This window comes from Aedes aegypti, chromosome 3, assembly GCF_002204515.2.
Source record: "Aedes aegypti strain LVP_AGWG chromosome 3, AaegL5.0 Primary Assembly, whole genome shotgun sequence".
NCBI lineage: Eukaryota > Metazoa > Arthropoda > Insecta > Diptera > Culicidae > Aedes > Aedes aegypti.
Window position 1 is genome coordinate 330234783 of NC_035109.1, and position 16720 is coordinate 330251502.

A 16720-nucleotide genomic window follows, 5' to 3' on the forward strand; every position below is an offset into this window, starting at 1 on the left:
TATCGTCGTCGGCCGGCGGAATATCCACGCCGAGAGAGCTGCTTGAAAGAAGCTGAGAAACGAAGGAGCGACGAACCCGGTCGCTTCTTCACTCTGGTGGATGGGGATGTTGGGTATCATCAGACAGAGGCTTCTGATAAATTTCTCACTCTCTCAAAATTTGTCATTGCTGAACTGTGGGTTGGGTAAATATATTATAGTTGTGGTTTCCCATTTGAAATTTGTTTTGATTATAAAATAAGAGTAAGATAACTTGATAACTTCTTGGTCTTCCCAATGTCGTATGATAATGAACAGTTAAAACGATGTCCTCATTAGTCCTTCATTCCTTACGGTTATTTTTTCGTCAAAATCTGCCAATAGCGGAATAATTCAAATAACATTGAAACATCTTTACTTTGGTGAATATATCTCAATCGTTGTTCCGTTTGATTCAACCATCCTCAAGAATTTATTCTTTTTCGTGCGCATAAGTTCTCGCTACTTGTTGTTACCTTAAAAAGAGATCTTCGGTATGATGTGCTTAAGAAGCGAATACTGAAGATATTACTTAAGAAGAGTCGAAAGGAACGAACTGTATTGTAAGCCCCCAGAAGCCCCCGGCAGATAGTTATAATTAATAAATCAACTTATTGCTACAAAAAACTGTTCTACTGTTCAGCATTACTTTCAAATTCATATTTTTAAAATATTTGCGTCATGATAAATTTCTTGGAGAATCTACCAGATTCTTTCCAGACATCATTTCAAAATAAAATCAGCATATTGTGAAAATAGTAAGGAATTATCCAAATATATTTTATGAAATCAAATGCTTCCTGCTAAAGCCATCAGTACACGATAACGAATATTTGACTTAGATTGATACACGGCCAAACAAATGTTTGACATTGGTTTTGTAAGAATCAGTGAATCAAGTTATCATCAAAACAGATGAAGAACAGACAACAAATCAAGCGCGTTCACACCCGTTTATCCCAACTTTTGTGGATTGGGATTGAAAAATTGTCATGACAATCACAGCAGACAACATTGTTGCAACCTTTTCAACTCGTGATTAATTAGTTATGTCAAACACAACACTGTTTTTTTTTAATTTCTTTATTAGTATCATTTCAAACATTACATTCATTATTTCTTATATCTAGGTGTTCTGTGCTATTAGACAACACTATCATCCTAACTTGGTAAAACAAATCTAAGATTTCATTAACATTTTGTTAACAACATATTACATTTCATTTGCCGTAGCAGTTCAGATTTTTTACAGGTGAGTTGATTTCACCTGCTTATAAAAAAAACGTTTTGAATATACTTAACCTAACTTAACCATTGGTTTCAACATTGGATATTCTATGTAACTCATTGGTACTATACCAGGGAGGAAGCTTCAGAATCATTTTCAAAATTTTAGTTTGAATTCTCTGCAGAGCTTTCTTCCTGGTATTACAACAGCCAGTCCATATTGGTACAGCATACAACATGGCTGGCCTGAAAATTTGTTTGAATATCAAAAGCTTGTTCTTAAGACAAAGTTTTGATTTTCTATTAATAAGTGGATAGAGACATTTTACATATTTGTTACATTTGGCTTGAATGCCCTCAATGTGATTTTTGAAAGTTAAATTCTTATCTAGCATAAGTTTATTTAAGTTGTGTATGAACATAACAAATGAGCAAAATAAGAAGTGAATTCATCAAATTATTAAAAAAAAAATGCATAAATAGAGCAATTCTCACTGGAACCAGGCTGTCATCGGCACATATAGGGGCGATCCATTAATTACGTAAGACAATTTTCGGGGTTTTTCAACCCCCCCTCCCCCCATGGTAAGATATTTTGTATGAAAATTAAAAATAAATTGTATGGCGCGTAAGAAATCTCAAACCCCCCCTTCCTCCATTAACCCTTACATAATTAATGGACAACCCCATAGGTTGAATTCCAATTTTAAGTCACTGATCGCTAGTATATGCTAAAACTAAAGAGTGGCCGTTTGTATTTTTCTCAAATTTGTGAACCCCTTGTATGCCAGCTAGCAAAACAGTTTGCGATAAATCTTGGGTATTTTTTACACGTGATATGTCTCAGTACCCTTGGAACACATAGTGGCATCAGGGGAAGGATGCAGCTTTCATTCCAAGCTAAAACAAATTTGGCGGCCATTTTGAATTTGGCCGCCATCTTGAATTTTGTTAGAATATTCGTTTTTTTCACCATTTACGCATCGCTCGGTTTATATTCTGAGATTACCATCAGAAAGATGACTAAAAACTGAGTAAGATAGACTACAAAAACTAGGTGAGCAATGGTGTTTACCCTAAATCATATTCTACGATTTTGACGTATGTGACGAGTACAATCAATACAAACATCAATTTTCGTACAACAAAAAACAAATTTTCGATTGTTAGTGTTTTCTTCGAATCATTTAAAAATAGGAGTATCATTTTGAGTGAGAAATCCTGTAGCCATCTTGGATTTTGACGCCATCTTAATTTTAAGTAGCACAATGAGATTTTAACATTCTTAACTAAAAAAGCAATGGGAATCTTTACAGCTTCTCTTAGCGACTCTTATAGTAATTACACCTAAAATACCTCCATGGACTATTCAAAGGCAATCAAGGAATCACTTCAAGAAACATTGTGTTCGATTTCTAGCAATTTGATTTTTTTTTCTTTATACCGGGTACCCCCGTTGGTTAGCCCACATTTAATCTAAATACTTTTTAATATGTATTGTTGTGTGCGTTTGAAATGCAAATATCAAATGCGGGAACAGCAAATGCGTTAAGGTTTTCAACAAGGAAGGCGAAGTCAAAATTTGATTTTATTTGCTAGGTTGGCGGTGATATGGATCATGGTTACTTTGGTTACTTTGTGTTACCGCATTTAAAGCTCAGTTAGACTGGAAAAGGGGACAGTTAGACTGGAAGGGACTTTTGACAGAATGGCGGGATGAAGTCCTGAAAGAAAGTTGTAGAATCATGGATAATGGATCAATTACTGCAAAAATCTCTATATTAAAGGTGTTTGTATGTCGCAAAATAGCTTAAGATCTGGTGAATGGATTTGAAATATTTCAATCATTTTTGTGACGACGTGTTGATGAGCACAAAAAAGTAATAGATATTCAGCGGGAAAGTCGAACAAGCAAAACAAAACGCAGCTGACAATTTGTATGGTAGTTTGGCATAGAATCGTAAAGCAGCTTACTACAGGTATGTTCCGTTTTTATCAACACGATCGGCTATTTTCAGTTGACAAAAACGGAACCGTGACAAAAAAAGGAATAATTCTCTTAGACAAAATATTTTACAAATTTGAAAAACAAATTGCAGTTTTGTCAGGATAATACACATTTCCATCATATAAATGCACAGTATTGGTGTTTAGGAGCTGTGAGAAGCATTTAGATTGTTCATTCTTATGGGTTCGTAATGAAATTTGATTGCATACTACTATCAATCAATATGATTTTGTCATATATCATTAATAGTTTTAGTTTTCTTGATTAGAATTTTAATAAATGTAATTTAGAATATTATAATTTTAATAAATGTGATATAGAAAATGATAATCACATAAATGTCCTTTGCATCATAGGATGCGTCATACAGGTCGGACTCGATTATCCGGAGACTCGATTATCCGGGGACTCGATTATCCGGGATTCGATTATCCAGAATTTTAGACTCGATTATCCGGAGTTTGTTTTTTGATGTTCTTGTTTTTTCAATTTTCATGCATAAATCAGAAATAATTTGGTATTGAAATATACAATATGAATGGTTTTGCAGTTTTGAACGTATTTAAGTTTGAAAAAGTGGTTTTTTGTGTATGATGGCCAAAATAATTTTTTTTTGTTAAGACCCCTACTGTTCCAGAAATAATTTCTGGCTACGCCACCGCATCATATAAATAAAACAACTACAAAAAGATAATATTTAAGTTCCTTTATCGAAGATTTCAATTTTTTCTTAGTGATTCGATTATCCGGAGGATTCGATTATCCGGAATGGAAAAAAAATCGATACTCCGGATAATCGAGTCCGACCTGTATTTGTAAAAATAACTACAAAGAAGTGGGTCATGCTGATCATTATTTTTTTTTCAAGAAATATTATATAAGAAACAACTTTTTTTTCTACTGCTCATCCTATGCTTCTTCTTCTTCTTTATGGCATTACATCCCAACTGAGAAAGAGCCTTCTTCTCAGCTTAGTGTTCTACCGCAGTTATTAACTGAGAGCCAAGGTACATTTTTTTCATTTTTGGCCACACCCGATTGGCGATTAAATGTGGGGTTATGTTGCAAAAGTTTTGCAAACTGAAATGAACATTTACGGTTTCCTGTGTTGCTCAATTGCCAAAATCTTATCAGTAAAACGATTGCGTGATCTTTCTTCTAAAGTTATTACTACCAACTTCGACAGGGATGCTCTAATCGCCAATCTAGAACAGCGCCACCATAGCCTTTTAGCTTTACGTTTCATCACAAGTAGACTGGCAATAAACTAACCTAAAGTTCTAGTTTTTTGTTAAGTAAAAATCATCTTAAATACTAGTGGCCCCGTCAAACGTTTTGCCATCAAGTAAGCTGCTGAAATATGGTATGCAATCTCCCATACATAACGACAGATAAGTTTTTAGTTGTTTTTTCCAGTTGTTCCAGAGAATTTTCCAAATCGTTTTCTTTACTCAAAAACGTCGAAACACTCGGACCAATGCAACAGTGAAATAATCATGTAGTCTATTACCCCGTTCTTAAGTCATTTCGTGGCATACAAACACCATTCTATTTTAATTTATTTAGAAGTTCATCAAAAACACAAAAGTGTACAAATTATAGAACAAGCATATGAGAAGCACCATATTAGAACTTGTTGGTAAGAAACTCTTTGGTAAAGTTTTATGAATAAGCGTATGGCTGTTGGTACAAGACTCCTAGTTAAACTTTTGGTCTCCATGTGGGGTAAGGGTTTGGGATGGCAACGTGCGTGACGTGGGAACGTCCAGTATCAACAGTTTCTCAAATTGCCAGCAATTTCAGCCCTTTATCCTCTTCCTCGATACTAATATATTATATAGAGATTCCATAATTTTCTATAGATTGCTTGACCTTTTCCCCTATCCCTTAGACTAATGTAGACTGGACCTTTTCTCTATCCCTTAGACAGGATCTAATCAATGGCTGTTTGCTATAATTTGTGCAATGCTATCGAGTTTGGCAGATAGAAGATAATGTCCCAAAATATGACGGGGTCGACAGTCTTATCAAAAATGAAATAAACTCGATCATATCTCTTGCCGTTGCCCAAACACTCTTGAGTTCATTCTCAAGTGCATCCCTTATAAAAAAGAACTGAACATATATGGGATCGTCCATTAATCACGTAAGGAGTTATGGGGGAGTGAGGGTGTTTGAGATATTTTACGTGCCACACAAATTATTTTTTATTTTCATACAAAAAATCAATACCATAGGGAGAGAGGGGTCGAAAACCGACAAAATCAAATTCACATAGAAAGTGCTTCGATGCCATGTTATATGTGAAAAAGGAGATGTCTCTGCAACTCTCTTAAGTACGAATTCAACTAATCACAAATTCCAGTTGTTGCTAGGACGTGGCCAGAGCAACTCTCGAGTGTTGAAGCATGAGTCAATCTTGTCGAACAGACCATGCTAAGTTTGAAAACTCCAATTGATTAGTGGATAAGAAGGAGTCACACCTTATTGAATCGTATATAACTTGACACCTACCATGTATCGTAGGTGCTCATCATTAACATAATGTCAAAAATTTAACTCTGAGGCTATTGAAAAGCATTCAAACTACTTCAAAATAAGTAGTTAGTTTATAGTTTAAACATTTTGAAAACAAAAAACAAACATTTTTTGTGTGTTGATAAAAACGGAATAATTTGTTGACGAAATCGGAACGTGACAAAATCGGAGCGTGACAAAATCGGAACGTGATAAAAACGGAAAATACCTGTATATGGTAACCAGGCCCGGATTTGGGGGGGTGCCAAGGGGGCAAATGCCCCGGGCCCCCCGATGAAGGGGGCCCCCCGAGGAACGAAAATTAAAAACATAAAACATTTTGAAATACCTTACACAATTTTCCCATTAGACAATTGTAAATATAATTGCAACGTAAAGTCAGCTTTCCAATATTTGAGTTATTATTTTTTCTTTGTCTAATCTCACGGTATGGTTTGGTCAATTATTATCCTTCAATATATTACAAAAAAATCATGAATATTCAACCATAGAGTTAATCTGGCTCCTATCAGAAAATTAGAATTTAAACATATTTGCCATTCTATCATAAACTTGAAACGTAAGGAAAATTCTTTTGTGACGCGGTAGTCATTATTTTTAAATACTTTTCTATTTTGTATTCCGTAGTTGATGAAGTTTTCTTTGAAATCAGTAAAGACTTGAAGTAAAATTTGAATATAATTGATAGAATATACAGTAAGAATAAAGTATACATGAAGACCGATTTTCATACAAAAATGATCAAGTTTAGGGAACAGTTTCTAACGTGCCGATTGACCTGAAACTTGAACTTTATCACATGAATAACTTGAAATTTGATTTATTTACTGGAAATTTATCAAGAGAAGAAAGAAGTTAGTTAAAGCAGTAAGTAGTAGTTCAAGAAATTGGAAGCTTTTAAAAACTACTACTTTGAGAAAAGTGACAAAATTTTCAAATTGGAATATTTTTGAAATGTGAACATTTATCATAAGGCATATTTTCTATTTTCAACATACCGTTTTGGTTCATATTACGGACACTTAAGGGCTCAATGAAGTATAACCGATTGAAAAGCATATAAATTGAAACATAATGTAAGATACCTGTGCGTTATCAGGCTTCTTAAGCACTAAACTTCCGAACGGTGGACGAAGATTCGGATTCCACAGCTTGAAATACCTACAATAAATAGAAATTAATGATCTTTCCATGATTTTTATTCCGGACACAGCCTCACTTTTGCTCCATTTCACGGACACCTTGTTTCGTATTCCGGACAGCTCTCGCAAACCAACACTTAACTAGTAAAATTATAAATTAAACTCCCGCATCCGTAAAAACAACGTCAAAACTAGTTGCGCAAATACAAATTTTCATGGATTGCTATTTAAAAAATTAATTAAAACGCGCCTGAAAGTTGGGAACTTTTGAACGGGAAATTTTGAAACATTTCAGTTGAAACCTTTCCCATACAAACTAGAGTGTCCGGAATTAGAAGCTGTCCGGAATTTAAATCAAAACGGTATCTAAGTATCAAAATTTTGACTTTTTTGTCAAAATGGGCGGAGTTTAAGAACTTAGACACTTTTGCTTAGAATTTGATGATTTATTTCCAACATGCAGTTCAAATTTCAGGTCGATTGGCGTCGTGTACTTTATTTTTGATAGTACCGTAAAACGGGGTAACTTTGATAATGCGGGTAACTTTGATAGTGCGATGCCCACAACATATTAAACGAAATAACGAAGTTTCTGTTAATCAGTTAAGAAAAATGAATGCAAATCTAAAGAGTATTAGTTCGACACTTCATGTCAAAGCTTTTTTCGTTGCAAACAAGTGCATTTGAGGATTTATATGGAAATATAAAAAAATACAAGATTTTAGCATTTTTGTAACCCTTACAAACAATCTGTTCTACGATCACTATTTGATAAAGTCACAATGAGTTCGTCACTTATCCATGACAGCCTAGTTATAGTAGAACATGAATTCGGTTCAAAACCTCTAAGCGAAAACCATTTTTAAGAACTGTGACCATTTTTGTAATCTAAGTCAGAAATTTCCATATAGCGTTAATCGCCTAGAGGTATGCAACGCCCTATAACTGTTCCGTAATTCATTCAATTTTGTTCGACTATCAAAGTTACCCCAAAACAGAAAACCGACTTTCGATTGTATGAAAAATAATATATCCATTCAGAATAAATATTTTGGAAATCTATCAAGTGCAATCGATAGCTAGGATGTCAGTACTTGTTTTAAAAATATAAATTGTAATTTCTTGAAACAGCATGCAGAAATATTGAAGTTTTCTTCGAAAAAACTATCAAAGTTACCCCGTTTTACGGTACTGTAAATACTTTCTTTTTTTATTTTCAGAGGGTGCGGCAACCAGAGAAAAACTGGAAACTTGTACTAAAGAGAATCAAAAGGAGATTTGGACAAAACTGCTTTGAAGACTTTTAGCAATTTTTCACTCCATACAAATTATGTATAAGCCAAAAAACGAGCCAAGCTCTCATGAATTATTATATCTATCCCTTTGTACGCAAAAACTACCTCAAAACATTATTGGAAAGCTTCAAACAGTCAAAGTTTTCAATGTATTCCACAAACGAGCTCACAAACGAAAATGTCATGTATACTGCTTTGAATTTGGGCTCTCGTTCAAAACTCAAATTCAGTATGTTAGTTAGTGGAATCCTCAAACGTGCTGAATTTTTTATAAAGGGCCCCCTGTATAAGATCTGATCCGGGCCCCCTCAAGCCCAAATCCGGCACTGATGGCAACACAACTTTTGAGCTATAACTAGAAATAAAAACAACGTCGTTATTTTGAGCATTTTGCACTTTATTATACTACGTTCAGACTAGAGCTTATATTACGTAGTACAGAGTCTATTGATATCAGATATCATACAAACAGTTTTCACTGAAAATAACAAGTATGACATCTGGTATTAAGTTATGCTACGTTCAGACTAGAGCTATTACGTCAGCTATTTTGGTATCAAACTTCATGCTTATTTCCAGTGAAAACTAGATGTAAAGTTTCTGATATAAAGAGAGCCTATATTACGAAATATCAGCTCTAATATGAACGTAGCATAATACTACGTTCACACTAGAGCTGGTATTACATAATATAGGCTCTCTTGATATCAGAAAGCATGCATTAATTTTCACTGGAAATATAAAGTATGACATTTGATATCAATATAGCCTATATTACGTAACACCAGCTATAGTCTGAACGTAGCAAATTGCTACGTTAATGCTACGTTCGGACTTCAGGCTCTTGATAACAAACGTCATACTTCTTATTTCTAGTGAAAATTAGATGTAAGGTTTTTGATATCAAGAGAACCTATGTTACGTAATATCAGCATTAGACAACTGTGCAAACAAAATTTTGCTCTGGATATTTTCACACTTCACACTTACACTTGCATAACAGTTTGATGCTTGCTTCGATACCAACGTTTTTTGTCTCTATTTTGATTTTTCTTTGTGAGAACGATTGTTAGGTATCACATAAATTACATTTTAGTTTTTTGCAAAAACAAGTGTAATAAAAAATCACTATTTGAAGTTTTAGCGTTGTCGGCCACCTTTTCAAATGTTCGGCCAACAATAATGTCCATTTCATCCACGAAGCAAACAAAATGACTGGATCTCGTAAAAATCGTACCCCGGCTGTTAAGTCCGGCTCTCCGCATAACACCTTCTAGCGCAATATTGAACAACACGAAAGTCCATCACCTTGTCGTAGTCCCCGGCGGGATCCAAACGAACTGGAGTGTTCGCCTGAAACCTTCACAGGTGCTCCGGACAATAGATTTATTCAAAAAAGTGCTCTGTGAGACAAAAAGGGTGGAAACCCCTGCCTTAAGAAATGGGGCTATGCATAAAAATTTACCTCTCTCTTTCACTCCTCCGTGAAACTTGTAAACAACAAGGCTAGTTTTTGTCAAAATCCCATGCAAATTCAAAACAGTGCAGAGCCCTATTAATGGACGACTCCTAATGCTCTTGGCATGTTTTCTATAGGCCACATCTCACAAGACCTGCTACAGGGAGGCCTGTGTAATTTCCAATTCTGTAAAAACATTAAGATACATTCTAGAAAAATCATGAGAATTGATACTCATATTGATATGGTTCTCGACATGTTTCGTATCAGCCACTTTCCCCAGGGCATAATGTAATACATATCAAGAACGGTAAAGATTCACAACAGATCGAATAAAAGCAACGGCAAAATTGAGCGGAAACTACGGTGGCCAACAGTCGCCATGTCCGATCAGACTAGTTTATGAAATCAGACAAAGTTTCCCACATCGAATTTTATCAGTTTTCAAGAAAGTTATACAAGTTCGAATTTTGTCAACATTTCACCTATCTCAGCCTTTTTTGTCTAACCCCTGTAATCCGCGTTACGTTTAATTCTCCCATGTTTGAGAAAATATTCTTTCTCGTGCGCAATAATTCCCTATACTTTTCGTTAGTTTATAGAGATAGTGGCCATCAGTATGGTATGCTCACGAAACGGATTCTGACTGAAATGACGTATCCCAAGTAGTTTCCTATGGAATTGTTGCATTTTTGCGCTCCGTCTTTATAGTTATTCGTTATTTTTGCTGAATTCAGCATACTTATGCAAATTTGGACAACGGTATCGTTTTCGGCGATGCCATTACTAGAGGAAACAGCATTTTTCTAGCTTATGTCTTTTCCAGGTGCTCCAACAAATCGTTATTCCTCTACAAACTATAGTAATTCCGACACAAACTTTGAAGAACTTGTGCAGTTTCTTTATCCAAATGGATTCAACTTTTAAGAGGACATTCAGAACTAGATGTAAAGTCGAATGGTGCAAAACGAGGATACGAACATTCACCAAAGGGTCACACTCAATAAACGGAAGCTATCGAGCTAACCGAACGTACAGACCACTTTCATGTATGAATATGATAAAAAGATTGGTACTACAGCTTTCTTAACAATCGATAATTTCTTTAATTCATTGCTCTTTATTTTTCCTCGCATATTTCCACAGCTTTTTCTTCATGGTTTTTTAATAGTATTTTTTCACTTGTATTAATGATTCACAATTTTCACAGAAAGATAAAATGGGATAAGTTAGCAAAACTACACTACAAGCTGCACTTTATTTGAGAATTGATCAATTCATTTCACTATTTTTTATTAATTTCACAGCACCTACCGTACCACCGCAGCATTTTTAGAATCTTGTCTTTGCTTGGTTTTGATGATTGGTGCACTTTTTCTTTCCATTCTCGTAAGAACAGCTCATGCCCGCAGTTGCAGTAACCCCATCTGCTCCTTCAATTTCTGAAACATTTGAATTCAATTACGGAATCAATATATTCTGTCCACTTCGCTAGCCAACGATCACTCACTTGGCAGATTGATTCCAAAGCCTCCTTTTGCGCTATTGAATGTTGATTGCGGCCACATCTGATCGAACCCCTGTCTCTGTGCTATGCCTTGTCCCAGTGGCCATCCTGCTGCATTGCCAAATTGTCCGAAATTACCGAATCCAAAATTTGGTTGGGGTTGTGCAACATTTGTTGTTTCCGGTTTCTGCGCCTGACGTCGTGAGCGATCCTGTATGATAGTTTCAATTCAAAAACCGACCCCAAACTACTAGTTTATCTTTTAATTGCGTACCGTTGATGGCAACCCAACAGCGACTGATGCACCGGCTAGAAACAGCAGTACCGTGACCTTCATTGTAAGCTCCGAAATGTTCTACTGCGCGGTTCAATGAGGACTGATCGAAAGCGATCAAGTGGTGTTTCCCTTTTGAGTATATTATGGTGATGTGACGTATCGGTCGGAATCACCGTACGAAAATACTTATAGCGATCCTTCTTTGGGGATGCTATCAACAGACATATACTTTTCGCTGTGTAAACTAACAAGTTTATACGAATCTTGCAGTATAAACAACATTTAACGATAAGAGTTACATATAAAACAAAACACGGTGTGATGCTGCTGGCATTCTGAAATTCCGGTACTGTGCGGAAAGTCCTGCTGCGGTAATAGGTGATTGATGTCTAGTATTTTTGTTTAATTCTCTCCTTCGATCGACTGATAAACGATGGGTGATTCCAATGAGGGAAGTTGAATTTTTTGTATTATGTCGTATCGTTCAATGATTCGTGGTATCAAAATTTTGGTTATGCAAGATTACGATTAAAGTTAGGAACAGGATTCTCTTTCACGATTTTAACCTGGTATTTCCTATGCATGGATTGACATTACGGAAATATGTCACGTAGAACCCCGAGGTCGAAGGTAAGCTAAACTGAATTTTCATTGTCTATATTTCTGCGGGGCCCAGATAGCCGTAGCGGTAAACGCGCAGCTATTCAGCAAGACCAAGCTGAGGGTCGTGGGTTCGAATCCCACCGGTCGAGGATCTTTTCGGGTTGGAAATTTTCTCGATTTCCCAGGGCATAGAGTATCTTCGTACCTGCCACACGATATACGCATGCAAAAAAGCTCTCAGTTAATAACTGTGGAAGTGCTCATAAGAACACTAAGCTGAGAAGCAGGCTCTGTCCCAGTGGGGACGTAACGCCAGAAAAGAAGAAGAAGAATTTCTGCGACACGTACCATGCTGCATCGAATAGCCGGCTCAATTCGGACACTCGTCGATTAAAATTTAATTGAACTTTAAATAAACTTATGTTCCCGAATAAAATTAAAAATACCTGGAGGGTTTCTGGTAAAACTTCTGAATTATTTTCCAAAGGTAATCTTGAAAATAATTAATGATATCCACAAAGATTCTTCAGAAGAAGGAATTCCAGAAGGAGTTATTCAAAAACTAATTGGGTTATTGTGGAACCACTAAGAATTTGAATAGAAATCTCTTCAGACATCGCTGTAGGCACTCTGCGAATTATTGCCTGAAGTAGTTCGTGGGAGAAAGCATGGAAAAAACACAGGAACACTCCAAATACTGAATTACAATTATCTGAGGTATCGTATCAAATTTTCTTGAGGATTCCCAGAAAGAATGTCTGGAATAACATTTAAAAATACTGAAGGCAAATTCCTGAAAGGGCTTATGTAGTTATTCTTGTTTGAATTTTGGAAAGAATGCTCCCATATATTTTTCTTTTGAGAATCCTTACTTAGACCATAGATTTAATGTGTAAAATTCTTAAAAGTAGAATTAGTAGAAAATCAAAATTCGAGGCCAAATTTTTTAAGAAATCTAGTGTTGATGCCTGAAGAATTTACTTCTTTGGTGAACTCAAGAGAAGTTCTTATTATTTGTGGTGTTTTCTAGACGAGTTGGCCACTCCTTCTTCTTCTTTCTGGCATTACGTCCCCACTGGGTCAGAGCCTGCTTCTCAGCTTATTGTTTTATGAGCACTTCCATAGTTATTAACTGAGAGCTTACTGTGCCAATCATCATTTTTGCATGCGTATATCGTATGGCAGGTACGAAGATACTCTATGCCCTGGGAAGTCGAGAAAATTTTTCAAACCCGAAAAGATCCTCGACCGGTGGGATTCGAACACACGACCCTCAGCTTGGTCTTGCTGAAAAGCTGCACGTTTACCGTTACGGCTATCTGGGCCACTCCTAGAGGAGTTTATTAATTATTCTTTTTATGAATTGCGAGTTTTTCAAGAATCTTAGATAAAAAGATAGAATTTGTGAGGAATCATCCTGAATTTCTCACTGAGTTTAAGAATACTTTTTTTTTTGTAAAATGATCTATGAAGGGATCCCAGGATTTTATCAGGATTTATCAGGAACAGTTTCTAAAGAAATATTTTTAGGAGTCACAAAAAGAGATAATTTTTGTGAGGGTATATATAAAAAGTTAAGTGTGTCAAAACAATGTAGAGAAGTTCACTTCCCACCACTTCGATTTTAGACCAAATTCTGATTATCCTCCCGAAGTTATTACCTACCCTTATACCTTGATAGTTACACTGTAGCGTAACGCCGCACGCCATTGCTGGGCGTATTGTAGAGTTACATCTTAGTCGGTCTTGAGCGATACTTCTACAGTTGCCCCGGACGTTTAGGGTCGCCAGGTCCTCTTCCAATGCATTTAACCAACGTATTCGTGGTCTTCCGCGAATTCGCCGACCTCTACCGGTTTACCAGCTGCATATTATTTCTTCCGACATTCGCACTAAGCGACCCTGAGGTCTGCCGTATTTCATACGCCTCATAATATTCACATCTTTATACACTTGATACAATTAGTGATTCGTGCGTCTGCGCCACACACCATTTTAGAGTTTCCCACCGAGTATTGTTCGCACTTTACGCTTGAAAACACCGAAGACTTTATGATCTGCCTCTTTCAACGTCCACGCTTCGTTTCCGTAGAGAGCCACCGGAAGAATCAATGTTTTATAAAGGGCGAATTTTGTTTCCGTTTGCATCTCGTGGGACCTAAGCATAACCATAACCATAAACATAACCAATCTTTAAAGGTGCAATTCGTCTTTTCACTCCGCGGTAAACGTCATTGTCACATACCATAAGAATTCCAAGGTAAACAAATTCTTCGAAAGCTTCAAAAACATCCCCATCAAACACTACCTTGGCCTACCTCTATCTCTACATGCAAACATATACTTCGTTTTGGTAGAATTAATGGTCAGGTCTATCCTCGATGTCTCCCTTTCAGAGGCATGAAGGCCTCCTCCACTAACCTGCAATCGATTCCTGTAAAGTCGATATCGTTTGCAAAGCCAAAAAGTATATGCAGCCATGTTATGATAGTACGTTTCTCTGCACATCAGATCTCCGAATAGCACCCTTGCGTGCAATGTTGAACAGCAAATTCGAACGTACGTGTCCTTGCTTCAATTCGTCTGACAAACGAGGTTGACACCTCATCTGCAATCTGAACACTTAATTTCGAACCAGCTTTCTGCGTTGCACGTATCAGCCTTGTAAGTTTCGCCGGATAATCATGTTCACCCAAGTAACCATTGAGCAGTTAAACAAGCATTCATTCAGCATTATATGTGCCTACAAAGCAAAGTATTTAATGCTCGCAAAACGTATATCTGCCTTTAGTGCTGCTTCAAAGCAGGTTTTGGCGAAATAACGGGCTGCTTCAATGCTACACCTTTAGGAACGTTGCAATTACTGTCAAAAAATGTAACGCCTCCTGGAAAGAGCTGAACAAAAATAAATTATGTTATCCTTTTTTCTCTCGCGCTGGTCCTTGTCTTGGGTATTGGATGATCTTCGTTGTTGTTATACATTTTTTTTGCTAGCTGCATCTATATTCGGAATTTGAACCAACGACCCGGTGTTTCGCAGAGTGGCCTTGGTGATATTCTATCCACGCTACAGGAAGGTACGTTTTGTTTGCATTGATTTCTGCAGTGTGAATAAAACAGACAAATCATATCCCTCCCGCTGCTAGAAGATAAGCTGAATATGTTTAATTTTCGATAAAACCCTCTGCCCGGTAAAGCAAAAGAGTGAAAGGTTTTCGCTGGCGGGTTCACACCATTAATGTTCATTTTGATCATATCCCCTATCGGTATCGGTTATTCTGAACTTCAGAGGTGCTGATGTTTTCCTTGGCTCTGTGAGCGAGAAGGTGCGACATATTTTTGCGTTTTGTTTTTGTTCTCGCACATGTTGACAGTTCCTTACGACATTTCTTGTTAGTGCGAGGGCGATTTGCGATCTCTCTTAGTCATGGAGGTGACAAAAATAGTCTATATAAACGAGGAAAGCGTGCGACAGAGACAAGGTATACTGTCAAACTAGTAACATATTATCTGTACAGATCTGTACGTCTCTAGCATGGCATTCATGCAGCAACAAGAAAGCATTTTGATTGCTTCAAAACTAAAACAGTTCGGGCAGTTAAAATGCTGATCAACAACATAGAGTTTTTCAATAGCAGTGCTTCTGCTGATTCAAGGCAGCAAAGCAAATAAACCGCTTTGATAGAGCAGCAAGCAGTTCAGATGCTGACAGTAGTCTCTTGCACGGCTTATTCAAATGCTTACTGGTTACTTGGGCAGACATTATCTGTTCATTTCTTTTCACTGATTCATACGCTGTCTTGAAATCAATAAACAGACGGTGGGTCTGCAAATTATACTCCCGGAATTTATTTAGGCTCATTCGCTAGCTAAACTGGTCCGTTGTCACTCGAACCTCACGAAAACCAGTCTGGTATTTGCCGACGAAGCGGTCTAGTCTGTAAAATTGGATGCATGACAGTGTTTTGTACGCCGAATTCAGCCGGGTAATCCCTCTGCTGTTGATGCACTACAGTCTTTGTCCTTTCTTGTAGAGTGAGCGTATGAGGCTATCCAATCAGCCGGTAGCAATTGTATCGTCCTTCCATACCACTCTCTGTTCTGTTGGGTACCGGCCACGAGCATACGGCTCACACTGGGGCAGATCGCTGTTTTCGACGGCCAAAACCTCTAGTACTCTAGATATGCACCCTAGAGGTTTAGTGTCTTCGACAAAGTGTTTTGGAATAACTTGTACTATATTTTGACACATTCAGATTTGATCTAGATGAGTAAAAACTGATCTAGATCAGTTTTATCTCTTGATAGGAGCGTCCTAGCAAAAAACTTTCTTCTGCAAAGTTGTTCATTGAGGCATTTTTGACATTTCTTCGGAAGACACTTACATTCTATCACTGACGTGGATTACGATGTATGACAATTTAGTAAAAACAGTCAAAAAATCAATTTTGACTATTTTTTCATACAAAAAAATGTTAAAAAGTATTTTGTCATCAAGTATTAGAAGCTTCACTATAACAAAGTAAATTTACATCATTTACTAGCAAAATTTTCAGGTTTAATTATATTTTTGGTAAAAACAGTCAAAAAATAGTGTTTTACAAAACCTAGGATAACTCATGAAGCGGCAGATGGCGGCAGCTAAT

General features: G+C 36.7%; 1 protein-coding gene across 1 annotated transcript; it reads right to left on the reverse strand.

Moving 5' to 3' along the window:
* Positions 1–10773: 10773 nt before the first annotated feature.
* On the reverse strand, positions 10774–11704 carry LOC5577775. Its single transcript, XM_001663500.2, has 3 exons — positions 11469–11704; positions 11198–11405; positions 10774–11129 (listed from the first exon to the last, which is right to left on the reverse strand). The coding sequence occupies exons 1-3, from the start codon at positions 11529–11531 to the stop codon at positions 11020–11022; spliced, it is 381 nt and encodes a 126-aa protein (XP_001663550.2). The 5' UTR covers positions 11532–11704; the 3' UTR covers positions 10774–11019.
* Between the last annotated feature and the right edge of the window lie 5016 nt (positions 11705–16720).

Coding starts and splice junctions, on each gene's coding strand:
- LOC5577775 (XM_001663500.2), bottom strand. CDS start 11,531: ATGAAGGTCACGGTACTGCTGTTTCTAGCCGGTGCATCAGTCGCTGTT. Junction 11,406..11,468: donor CTGTTGGGTTGCCATCAACG/GTACGCAATTAA, acceptor ACTATCATACAG/GATCGCTCACGACGTCAGGC. Junction 11,130..11,197: donor CTTTGGAATCAATCTGCCAA/GTGAGTGATCGT, acceptor CAAATGTTTCAG/AAATTGAAGGAGCAGATGGG.